Source organism: Cucumis melo, chromosome 6, assembly GCF_025177605.1.
Source record: "Cucumis melo cultivar AY chromosome 6, USDA_Cmelo_AY_1.0, whole genome shotgun sequence".
Taxonomy (NCBI): domain Eukaryota; kingdom Viridiplantae; phylum Streptophyta; class Magnoliopsida; order Cucurbitales; family Cucurbitaceae; genus Cucumis; species Cucumis melo.
The window spans coordinates 4,849,299-4,874,227 of record NC_066862.1 but is presented as its reverse complement, the minus strand read 5'-3'; the positions used below and the strand labels follow the sequence as shown (position 1 = coordinate 4,874,227).

At 33.1% G+C, this 24,929-nt stretch overlaps 8 protein-coding genes and 1 long non-coding RNA gene across 9 annotated transcripts; all 9 read left to right on the top strand.

Annotated features, from left to right (window-relative positions):
* The first annotated feature begins 1,617 nt into the window (after nt 1-1,617).
* On the top strand, nt 1,618-3,066 carry LOC103484196 (uncharacterized). Its single transcript, XM_008441159.2, has one exon. The coding sequence runs from the start codon at nt 1,860-1,862 to the stop codon at nt 2,955-2,957; it is 1,098 nt and encodes a 365-aa protein (XP_008439381.1). The 5' UTR covers nt 1,618-1,859; the 3' UTR covers nt 2,958-3,066.
* Nucleotides 3,067-4,690: 1,624 nt separating this feature from the next.
* On the top strand, nt 4,691-6,404 carry LOC103483817 (uncharacterized). Its single transcript, XM_008440609.3, has one exon. It carries the CDS (start codon nt 5,272-5,274, stop codon nt 6,364-6,366), a length of 1,095 nt encoding a protein of 364 aa, XP_008438831.1. The 5' UTR covers nt 4,691-5,271; the 3' UTR covers nt 6,367-6,404.
* A 1,521-nt stretch (nt 6,405-7,925) lies between these two features.
* On the top strand, nt 7,926-9,409 carry LOC127149862 (transcription termination factor MTERF6, chloroplastic/mitochondrial-like). The gene is made up of 2 exons (XM_051086159.1): nt 7,926-8,179; nt 8,307-9,409. Exons 1-2 carry the CDS (start codon nt 7,941-7,943, stop codon nt 9,310-9,312), a joined length of 1,245 nt encoding a protein of 414 aa, XP_050942116.1. The 5' UTR covers nt 7,926-7,940; the 3' UTR covers nt 9,313-9,409.
* A 500-nt stretch (nt 9,410-9,909) lies between these two features.
* On the top strand, nt 9,910-10,401 carry LOC127149988 (uncharacterized). Its single transcript, XM_051086583.1, has one exon. It carries the CDS (start codon nt 9,910-9,912, stop codon nt 10,399-10,401), a length of 492 nt encoding a protein of 163 aa, XP_050942540.1.
* A 141-nt stretch (nt 10,402-10,542) lies between these two features.
* Nucleotides 10,543-11,016, top strand: LOC127143804 (uncharacterized). The gene has a single exon (XM_051086582.1). The coding sequence runs from the start codon at nt 10,543-10,545 to the stop codon at nt 11,014-11,016; it is 474 nt and encodes a 157-aa protein (XP_050942539.1).
* Nucleotides 11,017-13,950: 2,934 nt separating this feature from the next.
* LOC103483815 (transcription termination factor MTEF1, chloroplastic-like) lies at nt 13,951-22,198 on the top strand. The gene is made up of 2 exons (XM_008440607.3): nt 13,951-14,119; nt 20,970-22,198. Exon 2 carries the CDS (start codon nt 21,004-21,006, stop codon nt 22,096-22,098), a length of 1,095 nt encoding a protein of 364 aa, XP_008438829.1. The 5' UTR covers nt 13,951-14,119; nt 20,970-21,003; the 3' UTR covers nt 22,099-22,198.
* Nucleotides 14,118-15,399, top strand: LOC103484193 (uncharacterized). Its single transcript, XM_051086165.1, has one exon. It carries the CDS (start codon nt 14,501-14,503, stop codon nt 15,242-15,244), a length of 744 nt encoding a protein of 247 aa, XP_050942122.1. The 5' UTR covers nt 14,118-14,500; the 3' UTR covers nt 15,245-15,399.
* Nucleotides 16,886-18,176, top strand: LOC103483816 (uncharacterized). The gene is made up of 2 exons (XM_008440608.3): nt 16,886-17,043; nt 17,170-18,176. Exon 2 carries the CDS (start codon nt 17,498-17,500, stop codon nt 18,173-18,175), a length of 678 nt encoding a protein of 225 aa, XP_008438830.1. The 5' UTR covers nt 16,886-17,043; nt 17,170-17,497; the 3' UTR covers nt 18,176.
* LOC127149864 (uncharacterized) lies at nt 19,784-24,374 on the top strand. The gene is made up of 2 exons (XR_007821677.1): nt 19,784-20,165; nt 23,765-24,374. It is a non-coding gene; the product is annotated as an uncharacterized LOC127149864 (long non-coding RNA).
* Nucleotides 24,375-24,929: the final 555 nt, after the last annotated feature.

Genomic DNA, 24,929 nt, shown 5'->3' with positions numbered 1-24,929 from the left:
ACCACATTGTGCTTTGCAGACTCGACACTACACCCAACACACGAGTTGTTGGTGTAAGATTCATGAGTATATCACAATATGACATACATGTCATGATCCTTATACATAAGGAGAAGCAACACACGAGTTGCCAACTATATCAAATGATTATTTTTTCTGAAACCAGTCAATTACAATATGATTTATCACTCTGGATGACGCTTACTATTATTGCGTTAAGAATTCTAATATAATTTGTTTTCTAACTTGATAGCATGCACATTATTTAACTATATTAGTTGCAACCGTTCAGAATAATTTTATACAAAACGTGCATAATTACTTGATGGAACATGATTTATAAGATTTGAGTTCAATGTGTGATCAAACCTTTTGTAAACATAGAACATATTATTAAGCATACAAGACAACTCAATATTGAAAACACGGGTCTGAGATGTATTCAACGTAGATGATGACAACAAAGCAAGGATGTTGTTGAGGGAGATAGTTCGTAATTGTAAATTTTTAAATCATATGAACCTCAATGTTGAATATAGAATTGTACGAATGTGCAAATACACTACAAATCATGGTTATATTAGAAACTTAAAGGAAAAAAATAACTATTGAAAGCTTGTAGGAAAAAATCTACAATCTTCTTTTCTTTTTTAAAATTTGTTTAATTGAAATAACTTATTACTAAATATGTTGCATCAAAAATCTTTTTTTGTCAAAAATGAAAATACTCGACAAAGAGTATTCTTTGGCTAGTCTCAGTTTCATCCTTTTTTTTTTTTGCAATAGTTTAAATTAAAACATTTGGAAAATAATTATTGATATATTGTAGTTTTGAAAATATTTAGAAAAATGTGGTAGTCGTGCTTTTTCCCTCCAATGTCTTGGGTTCAAGCTAATACTTTTTTTAATTTAAATTTCTTGTCTCTTTTTATATTCATTTTAATAGTTTTGTCAAACAAATTTAAATTTTGTTATTGCTTTTCAATATTAAAACTTACCATTAAATATGAATTCATTTTTTAATAGTTCTGTCACAGATCTCGTTCTTCGTTGGAAATAAGAAGAAGATAAGTAGTGGTTAATTCACGGAAAGAAAGAAAAGAAAATATGTGGGAAAGAAGAAGATTGGAAAGAGATGAGAAAATATGTGGGGAAGAAGATTTAAAGAAAGAAAAATGATCACGGCTAGTATTTTTGATGGAATGACGGTCAGCAAGCAGAAGACGCGTGAGATTCTGATTTTTTTTCATCGTAGGATTAACCAAAATTAAAAGATTATAAAGAATATTAAAAAAATCGTTTATAAAAATTTTGAAAATAAAAACCCTAACCCCTTGCAACCACGTATACCAAATTTAAAAAATGATTGTTGATTGTCTAAACAAATGTGAACGATCTTGTAGCCACGTATACCCCAAATTTTAAAAAAATTGTTGTCTGGAGAGACAAATTTAAACGATCTGCTGGACAAATGTGTACCAAATCGCTTACAAAAATATTTTACTGATCTTTCTTTTTTTTAAAAAAAAATAAAGGTAGATTTGGTTTTTTTGTTTGTTTTTTTAAAATATAGGTCGGGTTGAATAGCAGACCTATTAAAAACTACAATATCATAATAAATATTTTCAAATCAACCGAGCTATTTTCGAACATTTCTCTTCTAAAACCCTAACCCCTTTCTTCCTTCTTTATTCTCTGTCTCCCACTCCGCCGATAGCCGATGCTCTGCTGCCGACCATTTTTCTTTTCTGTTCTCTCATAGCTTCATCCTCTTGTGTGGCGCTTCTAGTTTCTCCCGTTCTTCTTCTCCAGAAAGAACCAACAGTTCACTCTTCCTTCTCCTCCCAGTTCTTACACTCATGTCTAACTTGTTTCGCAGAATCCTTCTACTTAGATCTGCATCGCCAGTCTTTTCTCAAGGATTTTCCGGAAGTCCGTTGAAATCTCTCAGATACTTATCGACTTCTTCAGAAATTGTATCATCTCCGGAATCTGCTCCGTTGGCTTCTAATGCTGTTCAGCATAAGAATAAGCGTAAGGATGTAATTGCGTTACTTGCCGATCATGGATTCTCTCAATCCCAAATCTCTGGCCTTGACAAGAAGTTCCCTAAAGTTTTTTTTTCGAACCCCGAGAAAACCCTATTGCCCAAACTGTTGTTTTTTCGATCTAAAGGTCTTTCTTCCCCAGAGATTGCCAAATTAGTATGTTCATTTCCTTATGTCTTAAATGCAAGTTTAAACAAACGAATTATTCCAGCCTTTGATTACATTCAAGCCGTGTTTGGAAGTGAGGAGGATTCTCTCAATGCCATAAAACGCTTTTCGGGTATTCTCATGAAGGATCTTGGAATTTCAGTTGGTCCCAATATTGAAATTCTGAAACAAATTGGAGTGCCGGGTTCAAATATTTTCAAATATCTTCAGTACCAGCCTAGAATGTTCTTGGCAAATCCCATCCGATTCAAGGAGAGTGTAGAGAGAGTTACGGAAATGGGATTCAACCCTCAACAATTGCAGTTTGTTGTTGCTGTTTTTGCTCTGCGAGCAATGACCAAATCTACATGGGATAAGAAGGTTGAAGTTTATAGGAAATGGGGATTGTCTGAAGAAGAGATCTGTTTGGCTTTTAGAAGGTATCCAATGTGTATGGCATTGTCTGAGGATAATATTAATGATACAATGGATTTTTTTATCAACGAAATGGGATGCGAATCATCTTATGTTGCTAGAAGACCAACTTTATTTGGATGTAGTTTGAAAAAGAGGATTTTGCCTAGAGGCTTTGTTTATCAAGTTTTGCTGTCAAAGGGTTTCATTAAAGAACTCCAGAAAGTTTCTTTCATGTTTTTGTGTACTGAAAAGCGTTTCATAGAAAAATTCATCAACCCTCATAAGGGGCAGATTCCTGGATTGTTGGAGTTGTATGAAGAGAAATTGATGGATTCTAGAAGATGAACAGGTTCGATCTCCTTGAAATTTTAATGCTCAACTGTTTTTTGTTAATTGATATGTGTAGTGACAACTAAAACTAAAATTTATGGATGGACTTGGTATCTTTTTCCTATCCCTCTTTTCGCTCACCCTTAGTTTGTATCTTCTTTTTGGCTTCTGCATTTGAGTTTACTGTTTTTATTTTAATTTATGTTTATGAAATATATAATTTGTTAATTTGTCATGAAATTTAGGTTTATGAATATGAAGTATATAATTTGTAAATTTATCATGGCTTTAAGAACAGGTTAGTTGAAAGTTTTTTTTCGTATGCTTCTTGAGAATACTATTCTCAGTTCCTGCAAACAATAAGGTTGCTCGTCGAGAATATTGTTTTTTTTTCTTAGAATATTGTTGCTAGATTGCTCATTGTTTACATTTGTGTAATGTTGCTAGATGTTTGTGAAAAAGTTTTAATTTGAATGCATTTTAGACATCTCACAATTTTCAAACTTAAAATGTACAATTCAAAATTAATTATATATTTGTTTTATGTGATTTAGGGTGATTACTCAACTTCAAATCCAATCGATTCTATAACTGTCTTAGGTCTTAGGTGATTTAGAGTAGTTTTAAGTTTGGTAGTTGGAAGCGGTGCAAGATAGTGGATGTTTGCAAGAGTAGAAAAACACTAAATCCACCCAAAATCACTTAAATCTTGATCATATCATGATCAGAAACAACAGAAAATTGCTAAACCAACACAAAACTCTTCTATCATCTCTTCTAACTTCTCTTTAAATTATTTAATCATTGGAACCTGCAGCTAGGGGTGAGCATCGGGCGGTCGGGGTCGGTTTTCCGACATTACCGCCCTCGAACCGACACCTTGTCGGCACGAAAGTTGGAAAACCGGCTTAAGCCGCCGGTTTTTTTTCTTTCCTTCCTTCTTCTTCTTCTGTCCTCCTCCTATGTTTCTAACTTTCTTTTCTTTTTTTCTTTTCCTTTCTTTCTTTCTTTGTTTTTTTAAATGTGAAATATATACCATGCTCACCCTAATATATAGATTCAATTTCTTTTTTTCTTTGTTCTTTGAATTTTCTTTTACAAATATTATGTGGTTTATGCATGGAGTAAAATTTTCTTTGATAGACTATTTTAAAAATTAAGAATTGCATTATTTTATTTTATTTCTCTTTTTAAACCTAAACTTATAATTATATAATATAGTATATATATTATTTTAAAAAAATTACATGGGTCGGTTCAAAACCAACCGACCTCTCGGTTTTTGAGTTCCTAGAACCGAAAATCGACCGCCAACCTTATTATTCCGACCGCCCGACTTCGGTTCGTTCGGTTTCGGTCATTCGTTTCGGTTCTTCGGCCCACCATGCTCATTCCTATCTACAGCCAACAAAACATTGATCAAGGTTGATCAAGGTTGTTTGTTTTTATTGTTTCACACGTTGCTTCTCAAATGTACCAAGCGAAACTTGCCCTCTTGAAGATATCTCAACAAAGTTCTTAATGATGAAGACCAACACATGTAAAAGAAAAAAAAAATGAAATGAGATTATTGATCTTATAAACTCAGAAAATCATTTGATCTCTGGTTCTAAGTTGGGTTGATGTCTATTATTAGTAATATCTGCATAAAAATCAAATGAAAATGAAGAACAAATAGAGATGTGTTAAAAATAAAAAGTTTTTGGAAAAGTTTGTAAACTAATAATTCGACAAGAATCAACGAGGCAAAAGAAAATATGATTTTCCTTCCATGATCGTGTTTCAGAAAATATGATTGAGTTGAGTTTCCTTTCATGGTCATGAGTAACATGTCCTCTCTTTTAGTTTTGACAATGAATTATTTCCACACTTCTCAACCACATTAGGAGCTACAAGCAATCAAATATCAAGGAGAAAACCAACCAGTAAGTTGCCATTTGGGTTGAGGAAATTATAATGGGAATAGGAGTGGAAATATGTATAGGATAAACACTCCTTTTTTTTTTCTTTTTTCCCAACTCTCCTCTCGAAGATTAAGAAAGAAAAAGGCCTTTACCCGATATTTACCGAAAAAGCCAAAACCACGGATTTTTTTTCAAGTAAATCTCGTGGTTGATGTCCCGAGAAAATTTAATTTTTACCATTTCTCTTCAAAAACCCTAAATACCTTCCCTGCTTACTATTCTCTCATTTCTACGTCTCCCACTTTTACCGGCGGCCGCATGACCTCTCCGACTCGCCCCGCCCATTTTCCTTCATAGCTTTATCCTCTTCTTCTCAACAAGGAACCAACAGGTCAGTCTTCCTTCTCCTCGCAGTTCCTACTGTCATGTATAACTTGTTTCGTAGAATCATTCTACTTAGATCTCCATCGTCAGTCTGTACTCACGGATTTTCCGAAAGTCCGTTGAAGTCTCTCAGATTCTTATCGACCTCTTCTGAGATTGTATCATCTCCGAAATCTGCTTCGTTGGCTTCTAATGTTGTTCAGCTCAAGAACAATCGGAAGACTGTAATTGCGTTTTTTGAGAATCATGGATTCTCTGAATCACAAATTTCTGATCTTGTTAAGAAGGTCCCTCTAATTCTTTCTGCGAACACCGAGACCCTATTTCCTGTATTGTTGTTTTTTAAATCTAAAGGTCTTTCTTCCCCAGAGATAACCAAATTCGTATGTTCTGCTCCTCAAGTTTTAAAACGAAGTTTAAACCAAGAAATTATTCCAGTCTTTGATTACATTCAAGCCGTGCTTGGAACAGTCGAGAAGACTGTCGCTACCATAAAACGCTTTGCGGGTATTCTCGGTTGGAATCTTCGAATTTCAGTTGGTCCCAATATTGAAATTCTGAGACAATTTGGAGTGCCGGATTCAAATATTTCATTTTATCTTCAGCGGCAGCCTAAAATGTTCTCGATAAGTTCCATCCAATTCAAGGAGGTTGTAGAGAGAGTTATGGAAATGGGATTCAACCCTCAACAATTGCAGTTTGTTGTTGCTGTTTTTGCTCTTCGATCAATGACCAAATCTTCATGGGATAAGAAGGTTGAAGTTTATAGGAAATGGGGATTGTCTGAAGAAGAGTTCAGTTTAGCTTTTAGAAGGCATCCATTGTGTATGACGTTTTCTGAGGATAAGATTAATGGTGTAATGGATTTTTTTGTCAACGAAATTGGATGGGAATCATCTTTCGTTGCTAGAAGACCAGTTTTAATTTCACTTAGTTTGAAGAAGAGGCTATTTCCTAGAGGCTATGTTTATCAAGTTTTGCTGTCAAAGGGTTTGATTAAAAAACACAAGAAACTTTATTTGTTGTTTGAGTATCCCGAAATCCGTTTCATAGAAAAATTCATCAACCCTCACAAGGAGCAGATTCCTGGATTGTTGGAGTTGTATAAACAGAAATTAATGGATTCTAGAAGATGAACAGGTTTCATCTCCTTGAAATTCATCCTTAGTTTGCATCTTCTTTGTGTCTTCTTCTATAATTTTTTTGAGATCACATCCTTCTTTAGTTGACCCTTACAAGGGTGAACAATTTCTTTTGAAAATTTTTTACTTAAAAGTTTATGGAAACCTAGGTTGATAGCAAAATAAAGAAATTTAGCTTTAGATATGTAAGGATGGTCTGTTTGACTTAATTTTTATAGACTAAAAATCAAACCATTACCAAATGGGTTATAGCTTTTTGTAACTTAATTTTATTTTTGGAATTTTGGTAAAAATTCAACTCTTGTATTTCAAAAAGATATAAATAACAGTCAGAACTTGATTAGTGTTTATGAAAAACCAAAAAGGAAATGGTTGCCTAACTTTGCCTAATTTAATATTTAATACACTAAGAGGGTAAAAATGTTATTTTAAGAATCTGCACTGTATAATTTATATAAAAAAAAACACTTAGAACAAACTCAATGAACCATAGAATGTGATTAAAGGTCAGCCCCTTTGGCAAAAACAAATCCTTTCACTTTTATATAAAAAATTTGAAAATGTAATAGGGTATTATTTTATCCATAAATTTTAAAATGTTTCATATCTCATTCATGATCAATGAACTATCCCCACACTTCTCGACCACATTAGTAGTTGCAAACAATCAAACTCTTCATCATCTCTTCTAACTTCTCCTCTTCAAATTATTCCTTTCTATTTTACTATGTTGCTTCGTAATATACCAAATCAGAACTCACCTTTAAAGATATCCAAGCAAAGTTTTTAACGAGGATGACCAAGACCTAAGGATGATCAAGACCAACATATACAAAAGAAAAAAAAAAGTAATAAGATTATTGAATTTATAAACTCAGACAGCCATTTGATCTCTGGTTGAGTTGAGTTGATGTCTACTAGTATTATCCTCGTAAAAATCATACACTCATATCCAATTAATGATAATGGCAATAGCCATCATAATCAAAATAAAAAACAAAAAGAGATGTGTTGAAAGAAAAAGTTTCGAGGAAAAAGCATCCACTTTTTAGTTTAGTTTTGACGATGAATTATCCTTGGGCAAAATCACGTTAAAATTTAAATTATAGTATATGCTTTTAATTGCACTAATTAATAAATCAATATATATTCATATATACTCATACTTATTTTCAAATAAATGGTAATAAAAACCAATAAAACTATTAATTAATTATTTATATTTGGAATTAGTTATTGGTAATTATGATTATTATAATATTAATAATTTTGTAATTAGTTTATCATTGTTTAATTATAATTTATTAAGAAGAATCACATCCAATTAAAGAAAAAGAAAAAAAGAAAAACAGTCCACAACATCGATAAATATCAAAAGATTTTCTACTTTCTAAATTTATTATTTTTATAATTTAGAAAATATAGTCACGAGTTCTACTATAATTTTTTTTTTTTTTTTTTTTTTTTTGCTGTTTCTACAAGTATCCTATTATTAATTATTTTTTATTGATTAAAACATCATAGTTATATAGATTCATCAAATTTATCTTATCATACTTAAAACCAAAATGAGTAGATTGACTAATTTTAAAAAGTGGAAAATTAAAAAGGGTATTTTCGACCATTTCCCTTCAAAAACCCTAACTCCCTTCCTTACTTTCCTTTCCTCCTTATTTCTCCGTCTCCCATTTTTACCGGGTGCCGCATGGCCTCTCCGGCTCTCGCCGCCCATTTTCCTTCATAGCTTCATCCTCTTTTGGGGCATTTGTAGTTTCTCTCATTCTTCTTCTCAACAAGTAACCAACAGGTCAGTCTTTCCTTCTCCTCGCAGTTCTTACCGTCATGTATAACTTGTTTCGCAGAACCATTCTACTTAGACCTTCATCGTCAGTCTTTTCTCACGGATTTTCCGAATGTCCGTTGAAATCTCTCAGATACTTATCGACTTCTTCTGATATTGTATCATCTCCTACATCTGCTCCGTTGGCTTCTAATGCTCTTCAGCTCAAGAATAAACGGAAGGCTGTAATTGCGTTACTTGCGGATCATGGATTCTCTGAATCACAAATCTCTGACCTTGACAAGAGGTTTCCTCAAATTCTTTCTGCGAACCCCGAGAAAAGTCTATTGCCCAAACTGTTGTTTTTTCAATCTAAAGGTCTTTCTTCCCCAGAGATTGTCAAATTAGTATGTTCATTTCCTCGTGTCTTAACAGGAAGTTTAGACAAACGAATTATCCCAGCCTTCGATTACATTCAAGCGGTGCTTGGAAGTGAGGAGAAGACTCTCGCTTCTATAAAACAGTTTGCGGGTATTCTCGTGAAGGATCTTCGAATTTCAGCTGGTCCCAATATTGAAATTCTGAAACAAATTGGAGTGCCGGATTCAAATATTTTCAAATATCTTCAGTACCAGCCTAGAGTGTTCTTGATAAATCCCGTCCGATTCAAGGAGACTGTAGAGAGAGTTACGGAAATGGGATTCAACCCTCAACAATTGCAGTTTGTTGTTGCTGTTTTTATTCTGCGAGCAATGACCAAATCTACATGGGATAAGAAGGTTGAAGTTTATAGGAAATGGGGATTGTCTGAAGAAGAGATCCTTTTAGCTTTTAGAAGGCATCCGTGGAGTATGATGCGTTCTGAGGATAAGATTAATGGTGCAATGGATTTTTTTGTCAACAAAATGGGATGCGAAGCATCTTTCGCTGCTAGAAGACCAATTTTACTTTCACTTAGTTTGAAGAAGAGGATTTTGCCTAGAGGCTATGTTTATCAAGTGTTGCTGTCAAAGGGTTTGATTAAGAAACACCAGAATCTTATTTTGTTCTTTGAGTCTTCTGAAAACTGTTTCATAGAAAAATTCATTAACCCTCATAAGGAGCAGATTCCTGGATTGTTGGAGTTGTATAAACAGAAATTAATGGATTCTAGAAGATGAACAGGTTCCATCTCCTTGAAATTTAACTGATTTGTTAGTTGATATGTCTAGTGACAACTAAAATTTATATATATTGAAGAGTTTGTGTTTCTAGCAATACTGCATTCTTTTCAGTAGTATTTTTTCCCACCTTTCCTAGTAAGGTTTTAACGGACATCTAAAAGTATTATGAATATTCTAAATATTATTACATATTTTTAGGTTACAAATTCAATTGTCTTCTCTTCTCTTCTTCTTCTTCGTTCGGGTTGGATGAGATTTGCAGTTCTTGGTTGATTAATTTTTGTTAGGGAGAATCTCGGGATTTACCGATACAACCAAAATTACTAACTTTTTAAAAATAATCTTGAAGAGTGAAAACTAAAAAAAGACAAAAAGAAAAAAGGGCTATTTTCGACATTTTCTTCCCTTCAAAAACTCTTAACCCTTTCTTATTTTCTTTGTTCTCTCGTAGTCTCCCTCTCCCCCGCCGCCCGTTTTTCTTTTCTTTTCTCTCATAGCTTCATCCTCTTGTGAGGCATTTGTAGTTTCTTCCCTTTTTCTTCTCAACCAGGAACCAACACCTCACTCTTCTTTCTCCTCCCACATCTTACACTCATGTCTTACTTGTTTCGCAGAATCCTTCTTCTTAGATCTCCATCCTCTGTCTTTTCTCACGGATTTTCCGAAAGCCCCTTGAAATTTCTCAGATTCTTATCTACCTCTTCTGAGATTGTATCATCTCCGAAATCTGCTTCGTTGGCCTCTAATGCTGTTCAGCTCGAGAATAATCGGAAGGCTGTAATTGAGTTACTTGCGAACCATGGATTCTCTCAATCACAAATCTCTGACATTGCCAGGAGGCGGCCTCAAATTCTTTCTGCGAACCCCGAGAAAAGCCTATTGCCCAAATTGTTGTTTCTTCAATCTAAAGGTCTTTCTTCCCCAGAGATTGTCAAATCAGTATGTGCAGTTCCTTGTGTTTTAACAGGAAGTTTAAACAAACGAATTATTCATAATTTTGATTACATTCAAGCCGTGCTTGGAAGTGAGGAGAAGACTCTCGCTGCCATCAAACAGTTTGCGGGTATTCTCGCTCGGGATCTTTGAATTTCAGTTGGTCCCAATATTGAAATTCTGAAACAAATTGGAGTGCCGGATTCAAATATTTTAAAATATCTTCGGTACCGGCCTAGAGTGTTCTTGACAAGTTCCATCCGATTCAAGGAGATTGTTGAGAGAGTTGCGGAAATGGGATTCAACCCTCAACAATTGCAGTTTGTTGTTGCTGTTTTTGCTCTGCGAGCAATGACGAAATCTACATGGGATAAGAAGGTTGAAGTTTATAGGAAATGGGGATTGTCTGAAGAAGAGATCTGTTTGGCTTTTAGAAGGCATCCATGGTGTATGATGCTTTCTGAGGATAAGATTAATGGTGCAATGGATTTTTTTGTCAACAAAATGGGATGCGAATCATCTTTCGCTGCTAGAAGACCACTTGTACTTTCACTTAGTTTGAAGAAGAGGATTTTGCCTAGAGGCTATGTTTATCAAGTTTTGCTGTCAAAGGGTTTGATTAAGAAACACGGGAATCTTCATTTGTTCTTTGGGTCTTCTGAACACCGTTTCATAGAAAAATTCATCAACCCTCATAAGGAGCAGATTCCTGGATTGTTGGAGTTGTATGAGCAGATGAGAACAGATTCGATCACTATGAAAATTTAATTGTTTTGCTTTTGAACAGAAAGCTCATATCATTTATCAAAAGAAAATATGATTGAGTTTTTTCTCTTGTTTCTGTTTTCATTTTTTCAAAAAACGGTTGTGTTTGTGAAGTTTCTGTTTTTCTCAGAAACTACAATGAGTAGTTTATTGGAAAAAAAAATGTAATTTACTCAGATTCTCAATCATTTTTATTAGTTTTCTTTTCTCTTTTTTTCTATTTATTTTTATCAGTTTCTTTTTTTTTTAATTTATTTTTATCAGTTTCTTTTTTTAAAATTTATTTTTATCAGTTTCTTTTTTTTTTTAATTTATTTTTATTAGTTTCTTTGGCAGAAGGGAATGAAAACGTTATTATATTAAATTGAATAATTGTAAAGATGATTTGTTTATTGACTTAGCAATGAATTAATGATTGTTCATGATAAACAAAATTTATCAACTAATTTGAGGATTATTATAATTGAACACTCGTTAAAAGATGATATTATTGTCAATCAAATTTGGAGGATAGATACAATTTAATCTTTATATTATCAGTATTATTTTTATACTGCATTTTTTATATTTAATAAATAAATTTTTGGTAATTTTATTTTTTATGTTGAATGAAAGAGATATAATTTTTTGGTTATCGAATACATTTTTGTTGAAACAAATAACATTGAACATTACTAAAAAGGAACCCTAAATGTTTAATAAATTTATGGTTTATAAAATCACATTAAAATCTGTATATAGTATCCTTTTATTTAACTTAATAAATTAATTCATTATTATTATCATTATGATTAATATAATATAAATTTATTTTTTAATAATTTTATAATTAATTATCATTGTTTAATTAGACTTTATTGATTATTTTTATTGATTAATGCATTGTAGTTATATACATTCATCAAATTTATTATATAAAATTACTTATTTTATAAATACTAATGGTTAAATAATTAATTTTTCTGAAAGTTTTGATTTACGCTTACTGTTTATTAATTAATATATTAAAAATTCGTACAGTTTTAATAAATTTATAATTCTTAATTTCCAGCAATTTTAAAACTATCTCAAATCCATAAATTCAAACGGTGCCTGACAATCATATGGAAGTCAAAGTGACAAGAAAAGTACTGATAAAATATAGAACAGTCTAAAAGCGTTAAGAAATCAGGCTAAGTACTAATAGAAAATAAAACACTCTGAAAGTGTTGGAAAGAAAAATAAAACATTCTGATAAACTTCATAACGTCGTGTACTTCTTTGTTTTAAGTAGCAATCCAAAACACATTATATTTGCAGAGGTATCTTCTTCACCTTCCAACTTCATATAAATGGCTTCATTTCAAAAAAAAAAGAAAAACAAAAAAAATTTTAAAAAAACACAGTAGCAAATAATTGCTAAAATTTAGACCATTTTCTTTTTCATCTCTTCGTAATTTAGCAGAGGTATCTTGGTGTTTTCTGACCGAGATGAAGGACGAAAAGGTTTAGAGATTGAGTTCTAAGGTTAATCTCGGTGTTTGTCTGACCGAGATGGAAGGCAGAGAAGTTAAGAAGCCTAGAACTCGGGTCATCTCAGGCCTCTATCGAGATTGAAAACAAAGAAGAGAATTTTATATATATATTATATACATAATTGGGTTGGTCAAGTCAACCCGACCCCTTATTTGCGCAACCGGACTACCCGACTCAATATTTTTCTCTCCAATTTTCTAATCCAACCAAACTCAACCCTTACGGTTTGGGTTGGGTAATCCATATTGGTTGGTTTATCGATTCTTTTTAACACCCTACCCAATGCAAAGTTTTTCATAGATATTACTAGACTTTCAATCCTCATTATATTACCGTAGGCCAAAATAGGATTTCTCAGGGCAAGCCAAAAAAGTATACTTACCATCTTGAGAGAATACACTTTCATCTGTCATTCATTTACTGAAAAAGAACGGAGCTTATCACCCGGAAAGATTTTTAGACAGAATTGACATATATACAGAATTCTTATCGATCGTGAGGATTGGCAAAATCTCCTATGGGCCAGTGAGGAAGCCATTGAAATAGGAGAAATATGACGAGGGATTTTGGTTTTTTTCCCTACCCTTATAGCTTCATATCACTTCCTTAATCTATTCAATAGAAGAGTTTAGAAGTTGTCCAAGTTGTCAAGCCGTAACTCAGTCTCCGCCCATCATCAACAAAGTCTCCTCTTAGCCACTGTTGGGTTGCAACAAGTCTAATCCGTGCTCGCCGTCGTTTGAACCGTAACTTAGTCACCTGTATGCTTGTTGTTCGTCACTTGTCACAACCCTCATTCATTAAGAAGTACAACACTTGAGGGAGAGAGAGAGAGAAAGGAATGGTTGTACAGGAGTTGTCTAAAATTAAAGGTTAGTTTTGACTTTTTATGCACTCATTTGCCTTAAAACTCGTATTGTTTTGAAAAAACAACTCAAAAAACTTTACCCACAAAAAGAAAATCCTATTTCCCCGATTTCCTATCTTATTTGTGCTTGAAATTTTCATTGATTTTTAGATTGGAACTTAAATTCATGTATTTTTCATAACAAATTGGTGTAAAATCAAATAAATATTCGATCTATTATCAACATGAACTTAATTCAGCTCTCGTCATTATGTACTCATGGATGGACAAGAGGTTTCAAGTTCAAATCTCTCTTCCCTACGTCAGAATACCTTTCAAAAAAAGAAAATATTCAATAGATCCTTGTATAAGGAAAAAATTAACAATTGTTGCGAAAGGTTTCCTTAATTAACTTTTAATGGACCATAAGTCCAAAATTAAAGATAGAAGTAATCTTTTTTAGGCTTAATTTTCTAAACTTCTGTATTTGATTTTGCGGAATTAAAAGAAAAAAAAGATTAATTTTAAAAAGTGAAAAATTAAAAAGGATATTTTCGACCATTTCCCTTCAAAAACCCCAACTCCCTTTCTTCCTTTCCTTTCCTTCTGATTTCTCCGTCTCCCATTTTTACCGGCGGCCGCATGGCCTCTCCTGCTCGCGCCGCCCATTTTCCTTCATAGCTCCATCCTCTTTTGGGGCATTTGTAGTTTCTCTCATTCTTCTTCTCAACAAGTAACCAACAGGTCAGTCTTCCTTCTCCTCGCAGTTCTTACTGTCATGTATAACTTGTTTCGCTGAATCCTTCTACTTAGATCACCATCGTCAGTCTTTTCTCACGGATTTTTCGAAAGTCCGTTGAAATCTCTCAGATTCTTCTCGACCTCTTCTGAGATTGTATCATCTCCGAAATCTGCTTCGTTGGCCTCTAATGCCATTCAGCTCGAGAATAATCGGAAGGCTGTAATTGCGTTACTTGCGGATCATGGATTCTCTCAATTACAAATCTCTGACCTTGCTAGGAGGCGGCCTCAAATTCTTTCTGCGAACCCCGAGAAAATCTTATTGCCCAAACTGTTGTTTTTTCAATCTAAAGGTCTTTCTTCCCCAGAGATCGCCAAATTAGTATGTTCGTTTCCCGTGTCTTATCAGGAAGTTTAAACAAACGAATGATTCCAGCCTTTGATTACATTCAAGCCGTGCTTGGAAGTGAGGAGAAGACTCTCGCTACCATAAAACACTTCGCCGTTATTCTCTGTCATGACCTCCGAAGTTCAGTTGGTCCCAATATTGAAATTCTGAAACAAATTGGAGTGCCGGATTCAAATATTTCAATTTATCTTCAGCAGAAGCCTAAAATGTTCTTGACAAGTTCCATCCGATTCAAGGAGAATGTTGACAGAGTTAGGGAAATGGGATTCAACCCTCAACGATTGCTGTTTGTTGTTGCTGTTTCTGGTCTGCAACGAATGACCAAATCTACATGGGATAAGAAGGTTGAAGTTTATAGGAAATGGGGATTGTCTGAAGAAGAGATCTGTTTGGCTTTTAGAAGGCATCCATGGTGTATGATGCTTTCTGAGGACAAGAATAATGGTGCAATGGATTTCTTTGTCAACAAAATGGGATGCGAATCATCTTTAGCTGCTACTAGACCTCTTTTACTTTCACTTAGTTTGAAGAAGAGGATTTTGCCAAGAGGCTATGTTTATCAAGTGTTGCTGTCAAAGGGTTTGATTAAGAAACACGGGAATCCTGTTTCTTTCTCTGGGATTCCTGAAAAGCGTTTCATAGAAAAAATCATCAACCCTCGTAAGGAGCAGATTCCTGGATTGTTGGAGTTGTATAAACAGAAATTAAAGGATTCTTGATGATGAACAGGTTCGATCAGCATGAAAATTTAATCGTTTTTCTTCTGAACAGAAAGCTCATACCATTCACTAAGTTTCCTTCCATGATCATGTGTATAACACAGTGAATGCATTTAATTGCACTAATTTAATAAATCAATATATATTCTCCTTAATTTCCAATTTCGTGTAATCTTATTTCCATTTCAAATCTAGAAGTATATGGAAGTCAAAGTGATAAAAAAAATAAAACACTCTGAAAGCGTTAGAAAGCGAATTGATAAACTCCATGACGTCAAAACAAATTAAAATTGTAGAGGTATCTTCTTCACCTTCCACCTTCATATTAAAAAGAGAAAAACAGTAGCAAATAATTGCTAAAATTGCTGGATTTTATGGACCAACCTAAAGTATCTGTTGGCAAAAATCGGTTCAATAGGCAAGGTTTAACCCATCCAAACCCAAAAAATTCAGGTTGTTTTTTTTTTTTTTTTTTCATAATTCATATTATTTTTCAATATGCAAGGTGAATAAGCCGTAGAGGCAAAAAGATATATATATATATATATATATATATATATATATATATATATATATATATATTATATTCAAATTTCAAATCTACAAAATTCATTCAAAAGGAGGTTTACTTTTAGGTTTTGGTTTTAAGTCTACAACATCTCTGGCACCCTCGAGCAATCTCAGATGAAATTGAAGAAAGAAGTGAAATACTGAGGCTAATCTCGGTGTTTCCCTGTCGAGATGAAGGATAGAAAACTTTAGAGATTGAGTTCTCATGCTAATCTCGGTGCTTGTCCGATCGGGATGGGATGGAAAGAGAGAAGTTAAGAAGCCTAGAACATGGGCCATCTCAGGACCTTTGCCATGATTGGAAACAGAAAAGAAATTTTATATACTTATATACATAATTGGGTTGGCTTGGGTCAACCCGATCCATTATTTGCACGACCCAACTATCTGACTCAACATTTTTTTATCTCCAATTTAGAAATTCAACACAACTCAATCCTTGCGGTTTGGATTGGGTAATCCATATTGGTTAGGTTAACAATTTTTTTAACACCCCTACTCGAGACAAAGAATATTGAAATGAATTTTTTTCATAGATGTCTGAACTGCAATTTAATCACCTGTGTGCTTGTTGTTTGTCGCCGTTAGAACTCTCCTTCACTAAGAATTATAACACACGAGAGAGAGAAACGAATGGCTGCACACAAGTTGTCTAAAATTAAAGGTTAGTTTTCAATTTTCATACACTTATTTGTCCCAAAACTCATATTGTTTTGAAAAAGAAAACAACTCAAAAATCTTTACCCACCCAAGGAAAATCCTATTTTTCCCAATTCCCTGTCTTTTAGATTGAAACTTAAATTCATGTATGTTTAATAAGAAATTGGTGTAAAATCAAACGAATATTTGATCCATTGTTAACATGAACTTAGTTCAACTACATTACTATGTACTCGTGAACAAGAAGTTTGAGTTCAAATCTCTTTACCCTGGATTGTATTACTTGATCCATCCTTGTGTAAGGATAAAATTGCTTCTCACTAATTAGCAAGAACAATCGAAAAAAAAAAGAAAAAAAAAGTTATATATTTTAAAAAGTAGAAAATTAAAAAGGGTATTTTCGACCATTTCCCTTCAAAAACCCTAACTCCCTTCTTTCCTTTCCTTTCCTTTCCTTATTTCTCCGCATGGCCTCTCCGGCTCGCGCCGCCTATTTTCCTTCATAGCTTCATCCTCTTTGGGGGCATTCGTAGTTTCTCTTATTCTTCTTCTCAACAAGGAACCAACAGGTCAGTCTTCCTTCTCCTCGCAGTTCTTACTGTCATGTATAACTTGTTTCACAGAATCATTCTACTTAGACCTCCATCGTCAGTCTTTTCTCACGGATTTTCCGAATGTCCGTTGAAATCTCTCAGATACTTATCCACCTCTTCTGAGATTGTATCATCTCCGAAATCTGTTTCGTTGGCCTCTAATGTTGTTCAGCTCGAGAATAATGGGAAGGCTGTACGTGCGTTACTTGCGAATCATGGATTCTCTGAATCACAATTCTCTAACCTTGCCAAGAGGTATCCTCGAATTCTTTCTGCGAAGCCCGAGAAAACCCTACTGCCCAAACTGTTGTTTTTTCAATCTAAAGGTCTTTCTTCCCCAGAAGTTGCCAAATTAGTATGTTCATGTCCTTATATCGTAAAAGTAAATTTAAACAAACGAATTATTCCAGCCTTTGATTACCTTCAAGCCATGCTTGGAAGTGAGGAGAAGACTCTCGCTGCCATAAAGCGCTTTGCGGGTATTCTCGCTTGGGATCTTCGAATTTCAGTTAGTCCCAATATTGAAATTCTGAAACAAATTGGAGTGCCGGATTCAAATATTTTAAAATATCTTCAGGGGCAGCCTAGACATTTCTTAACAAATTCCATCCGATTCAAGGAGACTGTAGAGAGAGTTACGGAAATGGGATTCAACCCTCAACAACTGCAGTTTGTTATTGCTGTTTCTGGTCTACGAGCAATGACCAAATCTACATGGGATAAGAAGGTTGAAGTTTATAGAAAATGGGGATTGTCTGAAGAAGAGATCTGTTTGGCTTTTAGAAGGCATCCGTGGTGTATGATGCTTTCTGAGGATAAGATTAATGGTGCAATGGATTTTTTTGTCAACAAAATGGGATGCGAATCATCTTTCGCTGCTAGTAGACCAATTGTACTTTCACTTAGTTTGAAGAAGAGGATTTTGCCTAGAGGCTATGTTTATCAAGTTTTGCTGTCAAAGGGTTTGATTAAGAAATACGGGAATCCTGTTTCCTTCTTTGGGATTTCTGAAAAGCGTTTCATAGAAAAAATCATCAACCCCCATAAGGAGCAGATTCCTGGATTGTTGGAGTTGTATAAACAGAAATCAATGAATTCAATTTCTTGAAGATGAACAGGTTCAATCAGCATGAAAATTTAATTGTTTTGCTAAAGCTCATATCATTCACAAAGTTACCTTCCATGATCATGTGTATAGCATATTTTCTAAAAGTTGTTTAATTTAATTATTTTGCTTGTGTATATAAATGCTTCGGTGTTAGACAATGAATTTCTCAACCACGTTAAATTTTGTATGCATTTAATTGCACTGATTTAATAAATCAATATTTACTCTCTTTTTATTTTAATTTAATGAATTAGTTTGAATATACACATATATTATACCCATACTCTTTTTTTTAAAAAAAATAAACCGTACTTTTAAATAAATGTTAAAGTACCAGTCCCATAAAACTATTAATTAATTATTTATATTAACATTATGATTAACTTTAATATGAATTTATTTCTTAATAATTTTATAATTAGTATATCATTGTTTAATTAGAATTTATTAATTCTTTTTATTGATTAATACATCGAAGTTATATACGTTTGTTGTTTATTAATTAATATATTTAATGATTAATTTTATAAATGAAGTACGTAAAGAATTTATTCTGAAATATTCTTATATATAACTAACACAGATATCTTTAATTTCCAAAGTTCATTCCTATTTATTATTACTGGTCATTCTTAATTTTGAGTAATCTTATTTGATGTCAAATCCCTAAGTATATGGAAGTTAGAGTGATAAAAAATAAAACACTCTAAAAGCGTTCGAAAAGAAAAATAAAACATTCTAAAGTATTAGAAATGATAAACTCCATAATGTCGTGTATTTCTTTGTTTTAATTGCAGAGGTATCTTCTACTCCATAACGTCTTGTATTTCTTTGTTTAATTGCAAAGGTATCTTCTTCACCTTTCAGCTTCATATAAGTGGCTCGATTTTTTTTAAAAAAATTGTCATTCAAGAGGAAAGAATATATATATATATTATACATTCAAATTCCTAGTTTACAAAATCCATACAAAAAGAGGTTTACTTTTAGGGTTTTGGTTTTAGGTCTACAATATCTCTGGCACCATCGAGCAATCTCGATCGAAATTGAAGAAAGAAGTGAAACATCGGGGCTAATCTCGATGTTTTTCAATCGAGATAAAGGATGGAAAGCTTTAGAGATTGAGTTCTCGGACTAATCTCAGTGCTTGTTCAGTTGGGATGGAAGGCATAGAAAAGAAGTATAGAACTCGGGTCATCTCGGGGACTCTGTCGAGATTGGAAACAGAGAAGAGAATTTTATATATAATATATATATATAATTGGGTTGGTTTGAGTCAATCCAACCCCTCATTTGCACGACCTAGCTACTAGACTCGACATTTTTTCTCTCCAATTTTCCAAATCAACCCAACCCAACTCAACCTTTTGCGGTTTAGGTTGGGTAATCCAGATTGGTTAGGTTATCGATTTTACTTAACACCCCTACTCGAGACAAAGAATATTGAAATGAATTTTTTTCATAGATATTCCTAAGACTTTCTATCCTTGTTACATTACCGTAGGCCAAATTGGATGTCTCAGAGCAAGCCAAAATAGTATACGTACCATCTTGAGATAATATGCTTTCATCTGTCATTCATTTACTGAAAAAGAAGGGAGCTATACAGAATTCTTATTGATCTTTAGGATTGGCAAAATCTCCTCTGGGCCAATGAGGAAGCCATTGAAATAGGAGAAATATGATAAGTGAGTTTGTTTTTTTTTTTCCCCACCCTTATAGCTTCATATTGCTTCCTTAATTTGTTCAACATAAGAGTTTAGCAGTCGTCAAGCCGCGACTCAGTCTCCCCCATCATCGACAAAGTCTCCATCTTAGCAACTATCCGGTTGCAACGTGTCTAATCCGTGATTGTCGTTGTCTGAACTGCAACTTAGTCGCCTGTGTGTTTGTTGTTTGTCGCTCGTCATAACCCCCATTCACTAAGAAGTATAACACACGAGGGAGAGGGAGAAAGGAATGTCTGCACAGAAGTTGTCTAAAATTAAAGGTTAGTTTTAACCTTTCATACCCTCATTTGTCCCGAAACACATTGTTTTGGAAAAACAACTCAAAAATCTTTACCCACCCAAGAAAATCCTATTTTTCCCAATTCGTTGTCTTATTTGTGCTTGAATTTTTCATTAGACTTCTTTTTCAATTTTCTTTTTCCAACTCGGCATCTAACTTTTTAGATGGAAACTTAAATTCATGTATTTTAGTAACAAATTGTTGTTAAATCAAATGAGTATTCGATCCATCGCCAATATGAACTTAGTTCTAGTACTCGTATCTACTTGTAGACAAGAGGTTCAGAGTTCAAATCTCTCTACACCCCTAAATTGTAGTTTAGATCAAAACGAGGTTTGATTTCAAGATTTCAATATTTCAATATTAAATTGCTTCTCGTTGGTTGCAATCTTTGTCATTACTATTGTTCAAATATTTCTTAGTGGTTTTATGTTAATTAACTTTTATTGGACCATCATTGTTGAAAATTAAAGATAGAAAGTGATCTTTTTTAGGCTTAATTTTCTAATGCTTTTGTATTTGATTTTGCGGAATTAAAAGGAAAAAAAAAAAGTTAATTTTAAAAAGTGGAAAATTAAAAAGGGTATTTTCGACCATTTCCTTTCAAAAACCCTAACTGCCTTTCTTACTTTCCTTTCCTTTCCTTCTGATTTCACCGTCTCCCATTTTTACCGGCGGCCGCATGGCCTCTCCTGCTCGCGCCGCCCATTTTTCTTCATAGCTCCATCCTCTTTTGGGGCATTTGTAGTTTCTCTCATTCTTCTTCTCAACAAGTAACCAACAGGTCAGTCTTCCTTCTCCTCGCAGTTCTTACTGTCATGTATAACTTGTTTCGCAGAATCATTCTACTTAGATCTCCATTGTCAGTCTTTTCTCACGGATTTTCCGAAAGTCCGTTGAAATCTCTCAGATTCTTATCGACCTCTTCTGAGATTGCATCATCTCCGAAATCTGCTTCGTTGGCTTCGAATATTGTTCAGCTCAAGAACAAGCGGAAGGCTGTACTTGCGTTTTTTGGGAATCATGGATTCTCTGAATCACAAATCTCTGATCTTGTTAAGAAGGTCCCTCTAATTCTTTCTGCTAACCCCGAGACCCTATTTCCCATATTGTTGTTTTTTCAATCTAAAGGTCTTTCTTCCCCCACGATAACCAAATTAGTATGTTCTGCTCCTCAAGTTTTAAATCGAAGTTTAAACCAAGAAATTATTCCAGTCTTTGATTACGTTCAAGCCATGCTTGGAACTGTGGAGAAGACTGTCGCTACCATAAAACGCTTTCCGTTTATTCTCGGTTGGAATCCTCGAATTTCAGTTGGTCCCAATATTGAACTTTTGAAACAAATTGGAGTGCCGGATTCAAATATTTTAAAATATCTTCAGTACCAGCCTAGAGTGTTCTTAATAAGTTCCATCCGATTCAAGGAGATTGTAGAGAGAGTTACGGAAATGGGATTCAACCCTCAACGATTGCAGTTTCTCGTTGCTGTTTTTGCTCTGCGATCAATGACCAAATCTACATGGGATAAGAAGGTTGAAGTTTATAGGAAATGGGGATTGTCTGAAGAAGAGATCCGTTTAGCTTTTAGAAAGCATCCAGGGTGTATGGTATTGTCTGAGGATAATATTAATGATACAATGGATTTTTTTGTCAACAAAATGGAATGCGAATCATCTTCTGTTGCCAGAAGACCAACTTTATTTGCATTTAGTTTGAAGAAGAGGATTTTGCCTAGAGGCTTTGTTTATCAAGTTTTGCTGTCAAAGGGTTTGATTAAAAAACATAAGAATAATTTTTCGTTGTTTGAGTATCCTGAAAAGCGCTTCATAGAAAAAATCATAAACCGTCGTAAGGAGAAGATTCCTGGATTGTTGGAGTTGTATGAACAGAAATTAATGGATTCTAGAAGATGAACAGGTTCCATCTCCTTGAAATTTTAATATTAACCTGTTTTGTTGATTGGTATTTCTGGACAACTAAAATTTATGGATCAGACTTTGGTATCTTTCTCTCGTCCCTCTTTTTGTTCATCCTTAGTTTGCATTCTCTTTATGGCTTCTGCATTTGTTTTGTATGGAAATAATTTCTTTTTTTTTTTTTTGAGATCACATCCTTGTTTAATTTATATGCTTACAAGGGTGAACAAAATTTTTAGAAAATTTTTGATTGATTACAAAACTAGAAATTTAGTTTTAGTGGTGTAAGTATTGTTCATAGACCTCATTTTTTAAAATTAAAAATCAAACTATAGTTCTTTAAAACGAACACTTTAACTATTGATTAAATTTTCATAACTTTTGTTCAATTCAATTTGATCAAATAATTCACATCAAACAAAATAACTCACAAGAAGAGGGTCACGTAAAATTTTAAAAACTTATTTTAATTTAAAAGTTGAAAAGTATACCCACTTCGGTCTTTGTGCCCAAACAATTTACAATTTATTTGACGGGAAAAAAAAACATATAATTTTTCCTGAAGTTCAAACTTCAAAATTTACCACAACTAATGTTATTGCTATTCTTTTTTTCTTGGATTAAAGTTGTTAATAAATATCTTAGACGTTATAATAATCTAATCTCTGCTTATTCCTCTCATTCTCTTCGAGTTGAATGCACTTAGAAGAATGTTTGTATCCTTAGGTAGATTTCAAATTGAAATAAAGAGAACCTCTCGTTATTTCGGTATTTTATAAAAGACCATGTATGGGTACAAAATGATCTTAAAAAACTTTACTATTATATCTCTTTTATCCCATAAATTAAGTCTATTAATGGACTACATTGAACATGATTCCAAATAATAACATCAAATTTGATTGAATTATTTTATCTAATCAAGGGTCATAAGGAACACACTTGATATTGTTGGAATTAATCAATTTATGTTTTTCAATTTTAGATTGGAATATAGGTTAAACTTCTAACGAGTCACATTTCTTTTTTTAACTTTCAAAGATTCACATGAATGTCAGAGTTTTATTGAACATCTATATCGTTCGATTTGAATTAATACATAGTAAGGTAGATGAACAAAACTTAATTAAAACAAACTCGCCTCTTCCGCTCCATATTCTCGTCTCTTCTCAAACATTTGCAATAAAAATAAATAAAGAGTTATGTTTAAATCAAAATATCATTTTTGTAACTTTTAATCTACCTTAATTAATTAATATATATTCCCAGCCTAAAATTGTCAAAATTTTGAATTATTTATAAACTATTCTGTGTTTTGTTTTTAAAAAATATATAATAATTATTATCTCAAAATTAGTGATATGGTGTTGGTTTTTCTTTTTTTCACAAATGTTTCTATTTTATCATTCTACTAAAAACTTTAAAAGTTTTAGAAATTGGAGACTCATAATTTTGGGACCATAGTCTTCAAAAAATAATATAAAATATAAATTAGGTAGTCTAGATTATCGGATTACTTGGATTATTCATATCGATAAAATATCAATGGTAATAATATTTGGTAAATATTTTATTCTACTGTTATAAATAGGAAAACCTAAAACTAACAATCGTAAGTATAGTCTAAACCTAATCAGTTATATGGTGAAATTTACGAAACTAGACAGAGCTCACGGAGAGTAGTATAGGTCGGTCCGCAGATTACAAAACGAGCCAAACAGGTCGCCGACACTCAGGAGGTTCGGAAGAGTTAAAGCGAACCAATTACAAACGAGGGATTTAATTACCAAACTGCCCTTCCCAATCCCACTTGTGGCCATCCATCTTCCAAGTAAAGGAAACAAAAAAAACAAACCCACTTTTTGACCACCGGCTGACCTGCTGGTCCGGTTCCCGGGTACTTTGCCGACACGTGCTGGTCTTTCCCGGGTTGACCCGACCACCGGCGCTTCCCATTTAAGACTCCTCACCAACTCCCTCTAAGTGAAAACGTCGCCGTTTATATGTCTGTCCAATGCTGACGTGATCTCAATGGATCTGAGCCGTCGGGTTAGTGATGGAGTGGAGGAAATGAACGACTGTGATTGTTCCAAGGTTACTGGAATTTTTCTTCTCTTTTTGTTTTACTCTAAATAGAATTTGGTTTACTCTCTCTCCCCTACTTCCACCAAACCTCGTAGGGATGTTTATATAGGTGAAGGTGCTATGCATTTTTATTTCTCAAATATACATAATAGTCTTAAGGAAAAATATATTCTCTTCTTTATTTTTTATTTTTTTTATTTTAAACTATAATTTTAGTTTTAAATTCTATTTCATGCTTTGTATTTAAAAATATCGAAATTTTAGATTAAATATAATATTATGTTAACGTCTATTAATTAATTTAAAAATAAATGAATTAGCTTGCATTAATTTTAATCACAGTACAAAATATAGAAACATAAAAGTAAACGATAGTTAAATCAAAATTCAGCGGTAAAAATGTAATATTTAAAAATTTATATATCAAATAAAAATGAAACTTATAAATTATAAGCTAAAAATTCTAACCATTTTGAAATTAAATTTTACTATTATTGTTTTTCTTCATAGGATAAATTTGTTTAGATTTCTTTTTATATAAAAATGTATATATTTTGTGAATTTTGGATTAAGCAAAGTGAAAGTAGAATAATAAAATATTTGCTTTCAAGAAATTAATTTTTTTCCTTTGTGCTATTTTTATTTTAAATATGAATAACTCTAAAACTGGGTATTAACAATTTGGAAATCAACTTTTTCAAAACACGTGACAATTAAATAGAAAGACATAATTAATTTTCCAA